The sequence below is a fragment of the Tauraco erythrolophus genome, chromosome 2 (genome assembly GCF_009769465.1).
Source record: "Tauraco erythrolophus isolate bTauEry1 chromosome 2, bTauEry1.pri, whole genome shotgun sequence".
NCBI lineage: Eukaryota > Metazoa > Chordata > Aves > Musophagiformes > Musophagidae > Tauraco > Tauraco erythrolophus.
In genome coordinates, this window is record NC_141466.1 from 127,298,762 (window position 1) to 127,314,987 (window position 16,226).

The 16,226-nt window shown below is 38.8% G+C and overlaps 1 protein-coding gene across 4 annotated transcripts in view; it reads right to left on the reverse strand.

Moving 5' to 3' along the window:
* PLCB4 (phospholipase C beta 4) overlaps positions 1 to 15,949 on the reverse strand; it is a 90,421-nt gene extending 74,472 nt beyond the window's left edge. For 3 of the 4 annotated variants that reach the window (XM_009985047.2, XM_009985045.2, XM_009985046.2), the window contains exons 1-6: positions 15,863 to 15,946; positions 11,885 to 11,965; positions 11,537 to 11,596; positions 10,040 to 10,183; positions 653 to 732; positions 40 to 93 (exon numbers count right to left, since the gene is read on the reverse strand). In XM_009985047.2, coding sequence (XP_009983349.2) covers positions 40 to 93; positions 653 to 732; positions 10,040 to 10,183; positions 11,537 to 11,596; positions 11,885 to 11,965; positions 15,863 to 15,946 — 503 coding nt within the window. Of the gene's footprint in view, positions 1 to 39; positions 94 to 652; positions 733 to 10,039; positions 10,184 to 11,536; positions 11,597 to 11,884; positions 11,966 to 15,862 lie in introns of all 4 variants that reach the window. The other variant, XM_009985044.2, reaches the window with a different exon arrangement.
* Between the last annotated feature and the right edge of the window lie 277 nt (positions 15,950 to 16,226).

Genomic DNA, 16,226 nt, shown 5'->3' on the forward strand with positions numbered 1-16,226 from the left:
CAGTATCTGATAAAAACTTGAACTCCCAATTGTGCTTACCTCCGAACTGGAATTTTCCCATTTGTGTTTGTTAGAAAGGCCAGCTTCATCCAGCTGAAATTAAGAATGAAATGTTTCAAAAATACTATTTTAAAATTGCGATCTAGGTACTTAATTAAGATTATTGCCATGTCTGTGAAATGAGTACAAACGAGTAATTGTTTTGTAATAAAAACACATTTCTGTAACCTTTTAGTGTTTGTGGCAGAGCAGTTCTGTAACTGTAAAGGCAAAAAGCAGCCTGAAAGAATTGGTCCATCTATTAACACAAGTGTGAAGACAAGACCAACCCATGGAGCTTTGTTTGCATATGCATCAATGAAAGAACAAACCAGACAATAATTAAAACATACAATATCAATAAATCAAATGAACAGTTATAAATGGTCTTATAAATTCTCCTGGGCAGGTGCCCATATAGATTTGAGACCTCTTCTGGTTACAGTGAAAGATAAATCCTAAACTCATTTAACACTATTTTCTTTATTACATTGTTTTGTGATTGCAAATATTGAACTATGAAAAACAAAATATTAGGTTTTTTAAAATTCCAAGAAATAAAACACAAGAACAGAAAAATAAAGGAGAAAGTGAAGGAAAGTAAGTAACTTACTGTTTCTTGAGACATGTCATCGGACTGACATTATTAGCTCTAAAGTTATGTATGATGGATCCAAGCCCTTCTACCCATTGCTGAAAAACACAAAAATATAGAAACACCAAATCAGGAAAACTGAAGAGGGAAAAAGTAGCAAAGTTTGTTGTGGGGGAAGGCTCTTCTTCCTTGCAGCTATAGGTAATGTTAATAACTGGAGTTGAGGAGAAAAACTGCCCACTTCACAGCCTGTAACACCATGGAAAAGTCCAGCCACATTTTACACATTGCTATTTCATCCTTCACTAAACAAAGTGATTGTGTTTTCTCTTCTTCCAAGTACTCCATGTAGCATCAGTGGTGCTATTAAAACAGTTTACTGCCAGCAAAGGCAAGCAGTTCATTGATTGATTTGTTAAGCCTTCTATTTATAGCCTGGATAAACATATGCCTCCCTTTCAGTTGCGACTGGCAATATTTGCTATTACTAAGCAACATTATACAAAATGTGATGACATATTTAGCTGGCCCAGTTTTAGAAAAGGAATGAAACAAAATATTAATAAGCTAGAGCAAACGACAGGGAAACACAATTGTTCTGTGATGCTGACCTCATCTAACACTGTTATATATTCAAGTCCTGCTTGCTTTCTGGCTTTCATCCTTAAAAAGCAAAACATTTCGGTAATCATTGGGATGAAGTCCAGCCAACCGCAGCATTACAGCATGCACTTATCTAATTGCTTTTTACGGATATATTTTTCTACTATAGCTTGTATCTAGACTTTGCAGTACTGTATAGAAGAAGCTTAAGGATTAGGCCCTAACATGAACACTCATCGATTTCGGCAAGAATCCTGGCAGGATAAAGCTATAGGAAGAACTGCGAGCCAAGTTCAATCTCAATTATGCCATTGTAATGCCAGGATTACTCAACAGATAATTTACACTGGTGGAACTGAGATGGGATTTGGTCCACTGCTTAACATTAACCTTATGAATAAAGAAGCTTCTTGCTTCCGGCCAAATTCTGTGCATGCAGCTTGAACTGACTTGGGCAGGATCCAGAATTTGACACTTATAAATAGATGCAGATGAGTATATGTTGTTTTGTTTGTTTTGTTTTTTTTTTTTCATGAATGAGTGCTGTACATCTGCAAAACAGATAAAAAAATCATCATTTATATAGAAGGAATACTAATGTCTTTTGTAAATGGCATATTGTAAACTACAGGCATTAAATCCCTATGGGCTAAAACAATGTCTAAGGTGTCAATTCAGCAGAGAAACACACTTTAACAGACCCTTGTACTCATGACACACTACAAGCACGTCACAAACTTCTTTTGAACAAGAAATCATTAATCGGACTCCCTTAAAAATGGACCTTATAAATCTATTTTGCTTTAGGAAAAGTAGTCATTTATTAAGACATTTATTAATATTTAATAGTCCTTTTTGAATTATCATCTTTAAGAAGTACTGCATAAAATACATATACAAATAGAGCAAGGGTGTATCTGAGAATCATTCGAAAACAGAAGTCTGACTTATGAGAAAAGCTAGCATTCAGGGTTTTCTCAGGTATGTTTTTGTGCTTGAAAACAACCCACCAGTAACAGTCTGCCTTCCCATTCCTCTTTTCCCAACTGCATGAATAAGGTGACTTAGTAGTCATAGTACGGATGTGCTGCCTAGGGATATAAAGAAAGCAACGTTCACGGGGAGAGATAATATTATTTATTAGAACTGATGTAACTGGAAGCCACTGACAGACTTAGGGGACACTTATCTTTTCCTACAAATGTTCCATCACCCAAGATGATATAGGAATAGTGCTTGTGACACTTTCAGGATAAATGCCTGAACAAGTCTTACTTTCAATCTCCTAGAACTGTCCAAATTCAACTATTACCAATCATCTACGTTTGGGTTTTTGTCATTTGGGTTTTTTGGTTGGTTGTTGTTTGGCTGGGTTTTTTAAAACAGTAAAATTAACATTACCGCTGCATTGAAACTGTCACAGCTATATAAAAACTTATCCTCGTACGACCTGCATTAGTCTGCAGTCCCTTAAAACCTCCTCAACCTTTCAACATTGGCCCATAAAGTAAATTAGCATACGCACTGCAAACAAAAAACCCTTGCAAAATTAAATTATGCAAAATGTATGTTGTGAATAAGCTTCAGTCTTTCACAACTCCCATTTTTTTTCTGTCTAAAATGCACCATCGGTGCAGTACTGGCAACATCACCATTTCAATAGCAAATAAACACACTGAGATCCATTCTGATTTGAAGGCAATGGATTGCAACTACATCTGAGATATCAAAATCTAACATTTAAAAGTAAGGTTACCCAGCACTCTGCTCTGAAGTTACTTCTGTACATCAAGAACAGCTGCCAAAAACGAACACTGCTAGGAAAAAAACACAAGTATAGACAGAAATCAATACACTAACCACTTACCAAGTGGTTTCTTTGCAGGAATTGTTCTGATGATTCCCACTTTAGAGGACTTCCTAATCTTTTTTTCAATGATAATGTCCTTTCCTGATACAGATTCCAAATCACGAACTGCATTCTTTTACACCAAAAGAGCACAGAACCACAGTCAAACACTGACAAGCCACAAAAGCATCACATCTCTACTGGCATCAAGCAAGGGAGTAACCTAAGAGCCCCTGCTCATCTACGAATCATCTTTACATTGGCATGATGTCCCCTGGGCAAGACACAGCAGTTCAAGAGACATGTTTGCCTATCTGTTCCACACCACACAGCTGCACCACAATGTAGCATCTGCCTGCTTGTACTTCAGTTTGGGGCTAAAGCAGTTTCTGGAGCATTTCATCAGATATTCCCCATGATTACCAGCTGGCCCCAAATTAACTAGAAATAAGAGAGCTCAGAAAAAAAAAAAAAGCTTCTGGATTCTGATCGTATTATATAGGAGCAAAATGGCTTGAAATGAAAAATTTCCTCATTCATAGATTAATATACAGGCTCAGCACACACATTCAAACTCTATGTCCTTCTGAGCCAGAACAGTCTCCAAATAACAACTATCTTCATAATCACTTTTAAGGCACCATGATCCGGCGCACAGATATTCACAAAACACCCAAAGTCTGAATACTCTGACAAATGTCAAGCTGGCAATATATTGCTTTCCTGACAACAAACTGTTCCCAGATTTAATGTACACTTGTCTGATGACCTTGTGCGAGGGATGAAAGAAGAGTTCAGATTTTTCTCAGCTAACATGCTATGAAGAATACAGCAGCAGCCTTGCTTGTATGCTATGACAGGGCATATTTATTTTATAGATGAAGCTGAAAGACTTGTAAATCTATGTAAGTTAACAGGGATAAAGAGCCTCAATTCTCTTCTTTCATGCTCAGCATTTCCAAATCACTACCTCTCCAAAGAAGGAAAATCCTATAACAAGGTGAAATTCTGAAATGAGGTAGATAGGAAACACTCCACTAGGGTCTTACAGAAAGTAGGGTTACAAAATGGTTTTGATAGAAATACAGGATATGTTTGATTCTTACTGATGCAAGTGCTAAATATTTTTCAATTTTCAAAATATGGCTCAGTACTTTTAATCTGTCAATGTAACTCTTCAATGGCTCTCTATAACAAGAATTATTCCAGATTTATATAAAAGAGGAATCTGGGCCCTGCTATCTAACCCTAGAGAAACACAACTATGAAATGAAACAAAGCTAAAGACAAGTACACCTTAAACATAGACCCTTAGGCTGACACAAGAGGCCAAAAAAACCCCAAAAATCTAAGTTCATTGCAGGCTGGAATAAGCAGACTGTTGTTTTTCTCTAACAAGATCCAACACTGTCGAACATCTCTATAAGAGGAAGGTGCAAGAAAAATTGATTGAAGAAGCACTCTCAGTCTTGGCTTCTGAGGCACTTGGTGACCTTGCATTAGCTGGGGTTCATTGATGAAACACAGGCAGCAGTGGCAGGGCTCACAGATAAATTTGACCTCTCAGCTCTCTTTTAGCCATCAACCTTTCATTCAGGAGGGTTAAAAAGGGCAAAAATTATGAAAGGCTAAAAATTGCTGCAACCTACAGCTCATGAAATTCTAGACAAGGTCATCCATGGCTTGTTTATAGATGAGGTTAATATTATCCAGACCTCTTCAGATGATTTTACCTTCACTTTTTCAGTGCAGTCTCTCCACAGTTGCACTCTACTTAATTCACGCATCGAGAAAGCTGGGGATGCAAGGAGACATTGCCCTCGGATTTTGGTATTCAGTGCCTGTGACTGGCTGTCAGAGCCAAAGGCTTGGTAGCTTGAAGGTTCAGGAAAGCCACAGAGAACAGAACCACGTTTCCCAATTCTTACCAAGGCAGATACGGCCTGGCAGGATTCCTGGTACTCTGCCCTCACTCAGCGACGCTGTGACCAGTAGATGTCCCTCTTCTCTCAATGCATATGTGTCAGAAACAATTCCTGTTCCACGAAAATTACCTTACCTCTAACGTAAGACAGCAAAACCAAGGAGACTAGACTATTGACAGCAGAAAACCTATCCCCTTTCCCTACCAACTGCAGCTCAGACTTGCAGGACAGTGCTGTGAAAATTCTGTTACAAAGATAAAAGGGACTCTTCCGACTTCCATTTCATCAGGAAAACTGAGGCTCACACAAACGTTCTGCACTGGGAGCTGCCTGATGTGTCCAGACTGCTACCACCCTTCAACAAAGCCTTCCACCCTGGAATGAGATTTTCAGCATTGGTGGGGTCTACTCTGAAAGAAGTTGGAAAACTCACTTTGGCTCTTTTGTACACAAACTTAGACAAACATAGTGGAGTTTTACACAGTGAAACCAACCTCCTGACTATGGAGAACCAGGACTGAAGTTTTTCAATTTACTGATAATTCTGCAGTGGTGTAGCCAAGAAAGAGCATGGAAAAGCAGAAAAGCGAGCACATCGAAATCACAGACGCTCAACTGCGGGCTGGCTGGGATATAAAGATTTCTCTAGAGAACATGTTATGGCATAGTTGACACAGGGCTACCTGAACGTGATAGTAGTGGTCATATATTTAAGTCGGTCATAGTTAAGAAATGTTTGTCACGTAGGCTGAGACACAAGGCATACACTAACATAAAGGGACACAGAGGACGCTAGTAGACTAGTTCTAGAGCTCTGTTCAAGCATGTTCTGCTGGTTCCTTGGTAAGTTTTGCTTTGAAACATAAAAACAAACCAAAGCTATGGGAAAAGAGAACTTTTCTGTTATGCGGCTGTGGGATATTCCTGTGGGAATCTTCTGTTACCTTCCAGTTGCCCTCCTAGCAATATGATTTCAGCAAATTTTTAATAGCTTGTTTCATGGAAGAAAAATCAGAGTCAACTGAAACAAATTTTTTTGTAAGTCAAAAAGAGCCATATAGCAGAGACAGTGGCAGAAACGATTGGCCTTAAGTGTTTCATCCTACCAAAACCACAATGGTCCATTTAACCATTTTAAACAAACAAATAAATTTAAAAATGAAAAAATACTCTTCCAACCGAAAAGCTGAGAAGTTTAAGAATGTCAAAACGAAATGCTTTCAACTGCTGTCATCTTCAATGCCATAACATTAGTTGTATGATAAAGCTTGAATTTTACCTTTATGTTGTTTGTCAACATATGAGTTATAAAGCATTTCAGCACGTGCTGTTCATTCTGGTGCCTCACAGGTTCGCCATCAATGTGTGATTCACTATCTCAGGAACATACTTGTAGAAAATATCTATTTTCTGCCAAATCCAGCTATGCCAGTGTAAAAGGTTACTCCATTTTCTTTCCCGCTCTGTCTCCCCTGTGGTAGTTCCCATTCCTACCTACCACCAGAGGAGTGGTATGCATCAGTACCTCTCAGAGCCAAGTTATCTTAAACACCAGTGTGAGCTTTGTCCCTAAATAGGCACCATGAGCTTAATGCTATGGCTCTTCCCTGAAGTGAATTAGGAGTGTTCACATAAAGTCCTCTGCCAGCACGGCAGTGGGAACAGTACTTTCTGGCAGAAGGGCAGAAACTATCAGCTGGAAAGATGGTCCTTCCCAACAACACAGCTGGTTCTGGGAAAGAACAACTGCCAAGACACATCTGCCTGATATGCAGAAGAATGTAAAAAAAGCTGACTTCACGTAGGTTAATCTTTAAGGTTAAACTCCTTAATAATTGCCAAAGTAGATGAGCAAAGACAACAAGAAGTCCGTGTTTTGGGTTGCAGAACTACAACAGCTCTATCGGACTTACGCCAACTTTGGATAGGCAGCCCACTTGCCATGTGCTAAGGCCTCACACCAGCACTACATCGCTTCTGCCCCAAGGATATTTGCCCACAAACACTCACTGGCTTTTTCAAATGTCCTACATTGAGGAAAGCAGATTATCAGATTACTAGGCCATAGAAAGTTTATCTGGGAAGCAAAAAAGAAAAATACACACATATGCTCACACCTCTAATATGTGCGTGTGTTTTAATTTTAGCTCACAGCAATTTATATAACCTGATTTTATCAGGATTCCAAACATTAGGTTTTAAATTCCACCTTTTACAGTCACTCTTGACTACCACAGTGGACTTGCTTTAGAAGTGGACCATGACAGCTGCTTGCAATCAGAGACAGAGTACACCCAGTTTTGTGGTTGTTTTGTTTTAAGAGTGGAAAGGAAAACCAATTTCTCAGCTGAAAACACCAATAAAATTTAAGTAGATAGAATGTAAATACCAGAGTTGGAGCTTGGAGACAAGTGGAGAGATAATAAACACACTCTTGTTGTTGGAATAGCTGTACTGGAAGCTCAGCGATGACTTGGCCAGACCTGCTGAGCACATCGCCACAAGAGGCAGAGGAATGTGGGGCTGCCCCAGAGCAGAGACGATGGCAGATCATGACGGACAGCCTGTGACGAGCCCTGACTGGAGGGGAGGGTTCAGCTCTGTCCACAGCAGGCAGCAGCTCTGCACATGTCCACCTGCCACCGTCGGGGCACCCCTAAGGGACTGCCCCACACTCTGCCACCCTGTCCTATGGCACCTGGCAGAATCTCCATCCCATGGATATCACTCCTCACATGGGTAGCCTGGAGAAGCCAAGAACTTGCATTAATTCTCCTCTTTGTCATGGTTACTCAGTGCCAGTATAACCCAGCCTTCACCAAGTAACAATTACTTTTTTTTTTCCAATTCTAAATTATTATCTACGGAAGCAGAAAAACTTTTTGTCATCTTTCTGGGCAGAAAGGTTCTGGGTTTTTCTATTTGGATCTGTCACTAAATTCCCTTGTTTTAAAGTATCCCAATCAGGTGCCAACCAATGCTGACCTCAGTTTATCCGAGGGAGGAACAAAAGATCTACAGCAAGTGATGTTCCCCTTCCTCATAGCAACAGGGAGGGAAACAGCAGAAATCACTACAGATGCATCACTTCCACATACCTGGGCTGCTTAAGATACACTCCTTGTCCCTTCTCCAAACTTTTGCCTCTGTCATTTCACATGGGGGGCTTACTTTTGAACGTAGATTAATTCAAAGCCTATTTTAAACTGCAGTTAGTAGCTGCATAGCTACTTAATGGCATGCAAAGACTCATTTCTAGAGGAGATTTACTATGTCCCAGAAGAAAGATGCCTTGTCATGAACAAACCAGGAAGAATTAAGCAGGAACAGCTCTATGTGCAGACAACTCCTAGAAAAGGGTTGGTCCCTTCCAACCCTAACGATTCTATGATTCTATGAAAAATTTCTTTTCACACAGAAGTACAGTAACAAGTTGATGAACTTGCTACGTACAAAAGGCCAACACAGTACAGGCCAAATTACTTCTCATATCCTCAGCAAAGGCAACTCAGAAAGCTCTACATTGTTTTTGGCTTGATCTATTTACCCTCTCTCTGGTGCTTCAAACGTATCACATCAGGTGGATCACCATTGTTACAAGTTCTGGATATACATTTTGGTGAAAGACTCCCAAATGCAGGACTCTTACACTTATGGGCCTCTCAGAGTCTCCCCACAAGCTGACCACAGCATGACACACCAGTTTTGCTAAGCACCTTGGTGGTTAATGAAGCAGTAGATCTTTTAGACAATATAATTAGCTCACCTGTTGCAACAGGCTATGTAACTGGCCAACACACTCCTCACAAACCCATTAGTCTAATACAGTTTATTGAGATCTAGGGTGGCTAAGAAACTTAACTCCAATTTTCTGTTTTCAGAATAAATCAGAGACACTGCTGCGTTAAATATAAAAGTGAATGCTGCTAGCATCTCCTTTTCTTTGCTTCTTAAATGTTTTCAAAACATAACTGTGGCACGTTATTTCCCTGAAAGCCTGCTGAAAATATACACAGTAAAATCAATTTAGTGTACTCACGTAAGTTAGACAAATATTTCTCTTATCATGGAGTTTGCTCAGTACTGCCAGTGTTTAAAGAGATATGGATCCAAAGAAATGAAAAATCAACGAGGTCCGCCAAGGGGTTAAGTGATGCTGCATTCAGCAAACAAATACTTAGCAGGTCTGTGTTACTTATCACTAACCCATGTTTATCTCATAGGCAAACCACATTATAATACACTGTAAGCACATACAATTTGAAAAGTAAAAAATGTGTATTCTTAAAATCCCTTGAATCTCTGGATCTAAGCTAGTAGCACACTATCAGTACTCTGGATCAAGTTTCTCAGAGCATTTTACAGCAGAAAGATTGAGTACCAGGCCTTGGTGGAGCCACAGAACTTGCATTGTGAACTGCAATCTCAAGCTCTCAGAAAAGATGACGTGTAAAAAAGCACCATTGTTTTCTTAAGATTGTTCCATGTCAGCGGGAAACAGAAAAGAACCTGGGTACACTGGAATCCCCTTGGCTATAGAGAATTTCCTTTCCTGCTTTTGTCTTTTCAAATAATACGAACCACACAATACAATTAGGTTATCACTGAACACGATTTTGGAGGGCTGAGCTCCATCCACCAGGAAAACGAAAGCAATTGCACTTGCCTGTGTGTTACAGACCCACTGCATAATCGTCACAGTCTGCTGCACAAGCCCCACACAAAGATACTAAACAGCTGAGGGAATGCTGTGTCCTATATTTAACGGTCTCAGTGTCTACTTTTGATAAATCACCATGCACGCAGAAGGTGATAAAGTCACTATTTTCTTTCGCCACAGCACACAGACATGTTACGGAACGCTCCAAATGGATGTTTGCTGTCCTTTTGTAGAGTGCGGCAGCAGGCATTAAAACAAGTATTTCAGTCAGCCAAGCAGGCTGACTTACTCAGGAAAAACGATTGAGTACGGCTGAGGAGCTCTCCTTTTTATTTTCAACTCCCACACACTGTTTAATTGTGAAATACCTTGGCTATTTCTGTGTTTTCCGCTACCATGTAAGTGAAGCTGATGTTCACCAGATCTGTGCCACTGCAAACACATACTATCCGTCCTTCCAACTCATTTTCTGATTTTCCAACAGCCTCAAGTGCAGTTAGTATTTTGGGATCCTGTTAAACAGAACAAACAACTTGTTACATTTGCAATACTTTTGTTATGCAACACACTATGGTAAAGATGCATTTTCATCTCCATATACATAACACCTTTAAACCTTTGCCAATCGTCTTAAATGAGTGCTTTCACTTAGAATTACTGTGTGTAAACCTGAAAAACAATATATTCTAACAATTAGGAAGACAATTGTGAGACCTCAAAACTAAATGAAGTACTTTAAATATATTTTAGAAAATTAAATTAGAAATTACATATATTTTCATCACAAAAAAGAAAAAATATATAATCACTCCGAAGACTGGAAATAGAGGAACAGTATCAATCTCTCAGTAAATCATTTCAATCTAGTTAAGTCCACAGTTACTGAGAGTTATGATCTTTGTGACTTTTTGGATGTTTCTTAATGACACGTCATACAAGCTGGTACCTCTGCTGAGGGTCAAGGGCTATAGATTTAATGGGCATAAAGAGTAAATCACCTATGTAAAGACAGAGGTGAAATCTGAAGTATATTGGTATGGTTGTCGGCACATGCAGCAGGGAGTTGTCTGCACCACCACTCCTCATGCCCCTTCTCTACAGGGGAAAGATTTTAGTCTATGGATTCCCAAGAGAACTACTAAGAGAGAGTTATCTACAGTTAACACAGAAACACTTTTAACATATGGAAGTGGAAATGCAGAGGTGTTAACAGATATCTTGCTTCAGAACAGATCTTCTAATCTAAAGGTCAGGAAGAGGCAACCCCACAATTCACCTCAGAAAATTCTACATATTCCTTCTGAATAATACCACTGAAAATATTTCCAAAGTTTTGGGTTTCTCCAGAACTCTTAGCTAGTACTTCTATTGATATTCTTCAAAATGGCAGACAGTGACCAACTGCCCTCTCTGACCATCTAACGCTATAGAGAGGGATGCAAATAAAACTTTCTATGTTTTATGTCAATATAGCAAGAAGATACCAAAAATTTTAAACAAATAAGAACAAAATTTGGAATATGAAACATTTTTTTCCAGATCTCTAAAACAAGTATCACAATACACTGTTATAAAATAAGTAAAAACTCCTGATATATACTCTTAATGTCCGATGTTGAGCTTTCACCGCACCCTGAAATCTGAGCACTGCACTACATCAGAAAGATCAGATGATAGAACCTTCCCACTGCAATCACACCAAATTACTTGACTTCAAAACTTAGAATTTTAGACTGTGATTGCAAAATAAAAGCTATGTTGCTGTTGTTTTTTTTTTTTTTAAAGAAGTGAACTTCATCCTACATTTCACCTTCAGTTTAAATATTCTTTGTTTAAACGAGGAGTATAAACTAACTATAGAGTACCTTTGGTACAGGTCCAAAGCGAACACTGTTGATCAGGGAGCATTCTAATACCTGTCCTTCCTGAAATGGCAAAAAAAGGTACAAGTTCAAAGGTCTGTTGACATATGGCTCCATTAGGAATTGCAGCAAAAATAAACAATGAATCTTATTTGCAAACACTGTTAATTAACACTAAATGGTATACTTCTCTTTTATATCAATTAATTCCCTCTTAAATACTTCACTTTTGTCAATTCTAAAAGAATAAGACTAAAACTAACAAAGTATTTTAGATCTTAAAAAACTAGCCAGAATATAAAGCAGGAGCAATAGTATCTAACATACATTCCTGACATAATTGTAATATACCTTTCCTTCACTTTTCCAGCTCAGAAAAAAGCCGAATTCATCCACTTGGAAGAGACAGTTGCTTTCAAAGACAAAAGATTCCTATAGAAAAGAAAACATAGACCATTATTTTAGTCAGTTTGACAAATGTAATAAATTTATTTATTGTTCAAAAATAAAAGATTGTTACATTTCTCCCCAAATACCTTCCTGGACAATTTGCTATTCCCGAAGTAACGATCATGTTTAATGATTTGTATTTATGCTCCCATTTGAGACATTGAGATGCACTTAATTCATATTTTCCTACTTCTTTGCAACTATGAAGATTTGTTTTGTTTAATAAAAGCAATGATTCTTTCCTAATAAAAAACCTTAACAAGATGGAACTTTAAAAAAATTACTGAAATTTAAATGCTTCACATTACGTAAAGGTTAAAAATACATAATTTGCCAATAACACCTTCAGGATCAAATGACCACATTTCATTTTAACATACAGAATTTGGGAAGCACTTTTCTGTTAGACTATGACAGTATGCATGCTGTGAGCATTTTGTAGCCAGAGTATCTGGCAAGCAGAGTTGGAAAGATATTGATTTGCAGAGAAATCAAGAAAGAATGGAATACCAAAGAGACTAGACAAGGCAAAAAATCAGATTATCTGAATTAAAAAAGAAATTTCCTCCACACACCTCCAGCCTCAACTAACGCACCATAAATTAAGCTAAAATGCAGGATAACACTGTGCAGAATCAATCACTTTTTGAAGAAAAAAAAGGATCCAGGACTTCCTGACATCCTTAATTACAAAGCAATAAGCATGTGTGCAGGCTACAGCACTGCTTACTGCTTCAGAGATCAGTGCTTTGTTCTGTGTTAAAGACTGAGGCACCTTTCTGAAACGCCATGTCCTCACAGGCAGCAAGCACATGAATATACACAGCTGTTTTCACAGTCTTGCATACAGGACAATTTGAATTTAGGTAACAAAACCAGGCAAAAACTCCAATGCCTTCAATCCATGGAGCATGCTTTTAAGTCAGTAAGTCTACCCAGGGCAGTTTGTCCTCACTGGGTTACTCCAAGCAGCCCCTCAGCCTGACCTGGGATGCAGGACATCGGGGGGCAGCCACAGGTGCCTTTTTGGCCTCTGCCATGGAACAAGGGCATCGGATGGGCTAAGGAATGGTCACATTCCGGTCAGGTCTTATCCCAACTTGACACTGGGCATGAAGGCAAGCAATTTCCTGGATCCACAGTTGGGTATTGTCCTTTAGCCCTCCTAGATGGGTGCAGCCAAAGGGGATATGCTGTGTTCAGGATAATTGCTCCTTTTTCCTGAACATATTAAATATTGAATGGTGTCTACCACTTCTGGACAATATTTTAGGTCCTCAAAGGAGATTTACAGGTTTTACAGACTGACACACTGCAATTTTCCAGGCAAGTAGCAAACAACTATGTTAATTTTACAGGCAAGGGAGCTGAGACAGAAAGCATAAAGTTGATGCAGCTTAGTCTGAGCTAACATCACTATGCATGAGCTTCCAGCATGCACCACTCTGCCCATCTTTCTTCACCATAAGTTCTATTTTCCTGCCTTCGCCCTAGCGCTCATCCCTCATGAAACCTACTTGTTGCCAGACACCTCAGATTTACTAGTTTTACAGGCCTTGGAGTACTGTTTCATATAAAAATACAGCTAGCTAGCTACCAATCAAAATAAGTGTCTCTTGCATTTCCCAGAAAGACTACTCACACAACAAAAGGCAGGCAATGTTCTGGCATTTATTGTGTCCCCGTCTATCAAAAAGCTCTTGATATACCAAAAATGTTTTCACAAAGGTATCTATGTAAACTGCACTTATGCTGATCTTCCACCCCAGCCTTGACTCTATCAAATTACTCTTTCTGCAATTTGTCTTCTTTTATGGTAAAAAAAGCATCTACCATCAGTCCACGTAGATGCACCATGACCAGTAAGATTCCTAATCATGATTGATTTTTATTTTCAATATTCTGCTGAGATAACTCTGTTCTAGGCTCAGATTTTTCAGCAGTCAAACATCATAATGCTTGGTTCAAAGCATATTCCCATAATTTTGTAATGCTTCTGGTTAAGGGACTCATCTATCAGCAAAAGATGGATCAAGGCACTGCTCCACATGACAATGACCCAGATTTTTCTAGCCACTCAATGAAACTTGGGCACATAAAAGACCTCTCATGCTGTCCTGGAACCGTTCAGCCACCCAGACCCTGTACCAGGATTCCTGAGCCCCAGTTCTGCACTGACCAGCTGTATGACCTTAGTTCACTTAGCATAGCGAATACAATGGTCTCTCTCTCAGGTAGGCTATCTAGTTACTACCACAACACAATTAAATAATAGCCTATGTATATCATAAATCTGATAATATCAAACAGCCACACTATCAAGTTCTCACTGTTTACAGGCTACAGATCTTAACTTCTGAGTCACTGTTTTTTTTACAGCCCTTGATGATTCCTGTAAAATTGCAGATAAACCACACTGTTACCTAAGTGAAAGCCTTTTATTGTTTCCAGAAGAGTCTCCTTCAAGAAAATAAACCAGGCTTCCAACAGTAGCACAGCAAACCTGGAGTAAACCGTAGCAAAACTTACAGCAAGCAATGCAGGTAGAGAACGTCACGTGGCTGGACAATCAATATTTTGCTCCATAGGTGGCAAGGAGGACTCCCGTTCCACAGGGTTTTGGAGGGCAGTAAATTCAGCTGCAAGGAGCAGGACTCCAGGGGTTGCCATCCCACCCCTCATCTGCCCAGCATTATCTAGTCTCGCACAGGTGCTGCTGGGTACACTGACCTACAGTGCTAAAGTATTACTTTTCGAGATGTCTCATTCTCCCTCTCACTACATCAAGGACCCAGGTGCCTCACCGAGCATTCTTGGTCTCACACCAAATTTTGAGCACTTAAACTCTTTTCTCTATCTGCCCATTGTCTGTTTCTCATCTAAGGTGCAAGAGAACAACCATGGGCCATAACCCCTCACTTGGATCCTCACAGGCTGAGTTTCTGCAACAATATTTGCTGAAGAAAACAAAGCTTAGATGAACCTCCTTTCTAAGGAATTCAATGTCCACTACTATCACCTTAGTTTATCTGTCTCCAAAACTGAAAACACAGGGTAAAACAACCATCCCTATCTTGGCAGGCCTCTGATAAAAAAATACCTTTTACTTACATTTCAAAAGGTAAGAGGAAAATACTAATATCCCTGAAGGCATTTACTGAGATACCTGCAACTTTTAGGGATTTCCTGTCCAAACAAGATTAAAAATAGACCCTGATAAAATTATTCTCACAAGCATATCAGTGCCGAGTATAAGATAAATGTCTCAGCACTTTATTTCAGCTGTCTGTGTAAAACGTCCTGTTTTGCATTCCTTTAGTAAATTTGGATTAAAGCACAGCTGAAAGCGGGATCATAGTAATCATATTTCAGATAGAGTACAGGTTGATTTTCTAAAGTAGATAAAACCACTACAGATCTCAAATGATGCATTTGAATCAGAATATAAATGTTTTGTGCTGTCTTACCTTCCCTCGTGAGATGCAGGTCTTCAGTCTATATATTAAAAAAAAAGATATATTCCCCCCCTCCATTTGACAAATGTACAAAAAAGGAAAGATTCACTTTGTTCAGTAATCTGCTTTATGAATCTGCAAAGATGAGAGCTTTATGCCTGTTACAGATATTTTGATACAAATCTCCTTTTCCCTTCCTCAGGGTTTATTTCAAATCAGTGGGATTAAATCTATTTTAAAGTTATTTCTTTTAAAAGCAAAAATCTGTGCAGCAGCAAAAAAGCGTGTTGGTATTTCCTCCCCTCACACATTTCTGGAGTTCTTTGAAAGTCTACTTGTGTACAATTAAAGTAAAACATGAAATATTCTGTAACATCTACATATTTAAAAGAGAATAGGAAATCAAATGAAAGTGGCCTCTTACCTCTTCATATCTATCAAACACAGCTCCATCTTGCATAAAAGAGGGAACTGGCTTCTGCCAGTTAAATTCATAAGGTTTGGCCATGATTATAGAAGAAAAACCTGAAATGGAATGAAAGAACAGAATTCAATTACTGTCTCTTACAAGTAGTATTTCAAAGTCTAAGCAAGAAAAAAGTGACTTTTAGCTTTTCTTTTCCCACAGAACTATTAAAAAGTCTCAGTGCATTTCCGAATCAAGATGTTTCCTCGTAAGAGTATTTTTGTTTAATAATTTTAAAATAAAAGACTTGTAAAATGTGCGTCTGGACCTAATTATTTGAAAAAACACTTGCACTGTAACATTGCTTTCACTTAAGTATCTG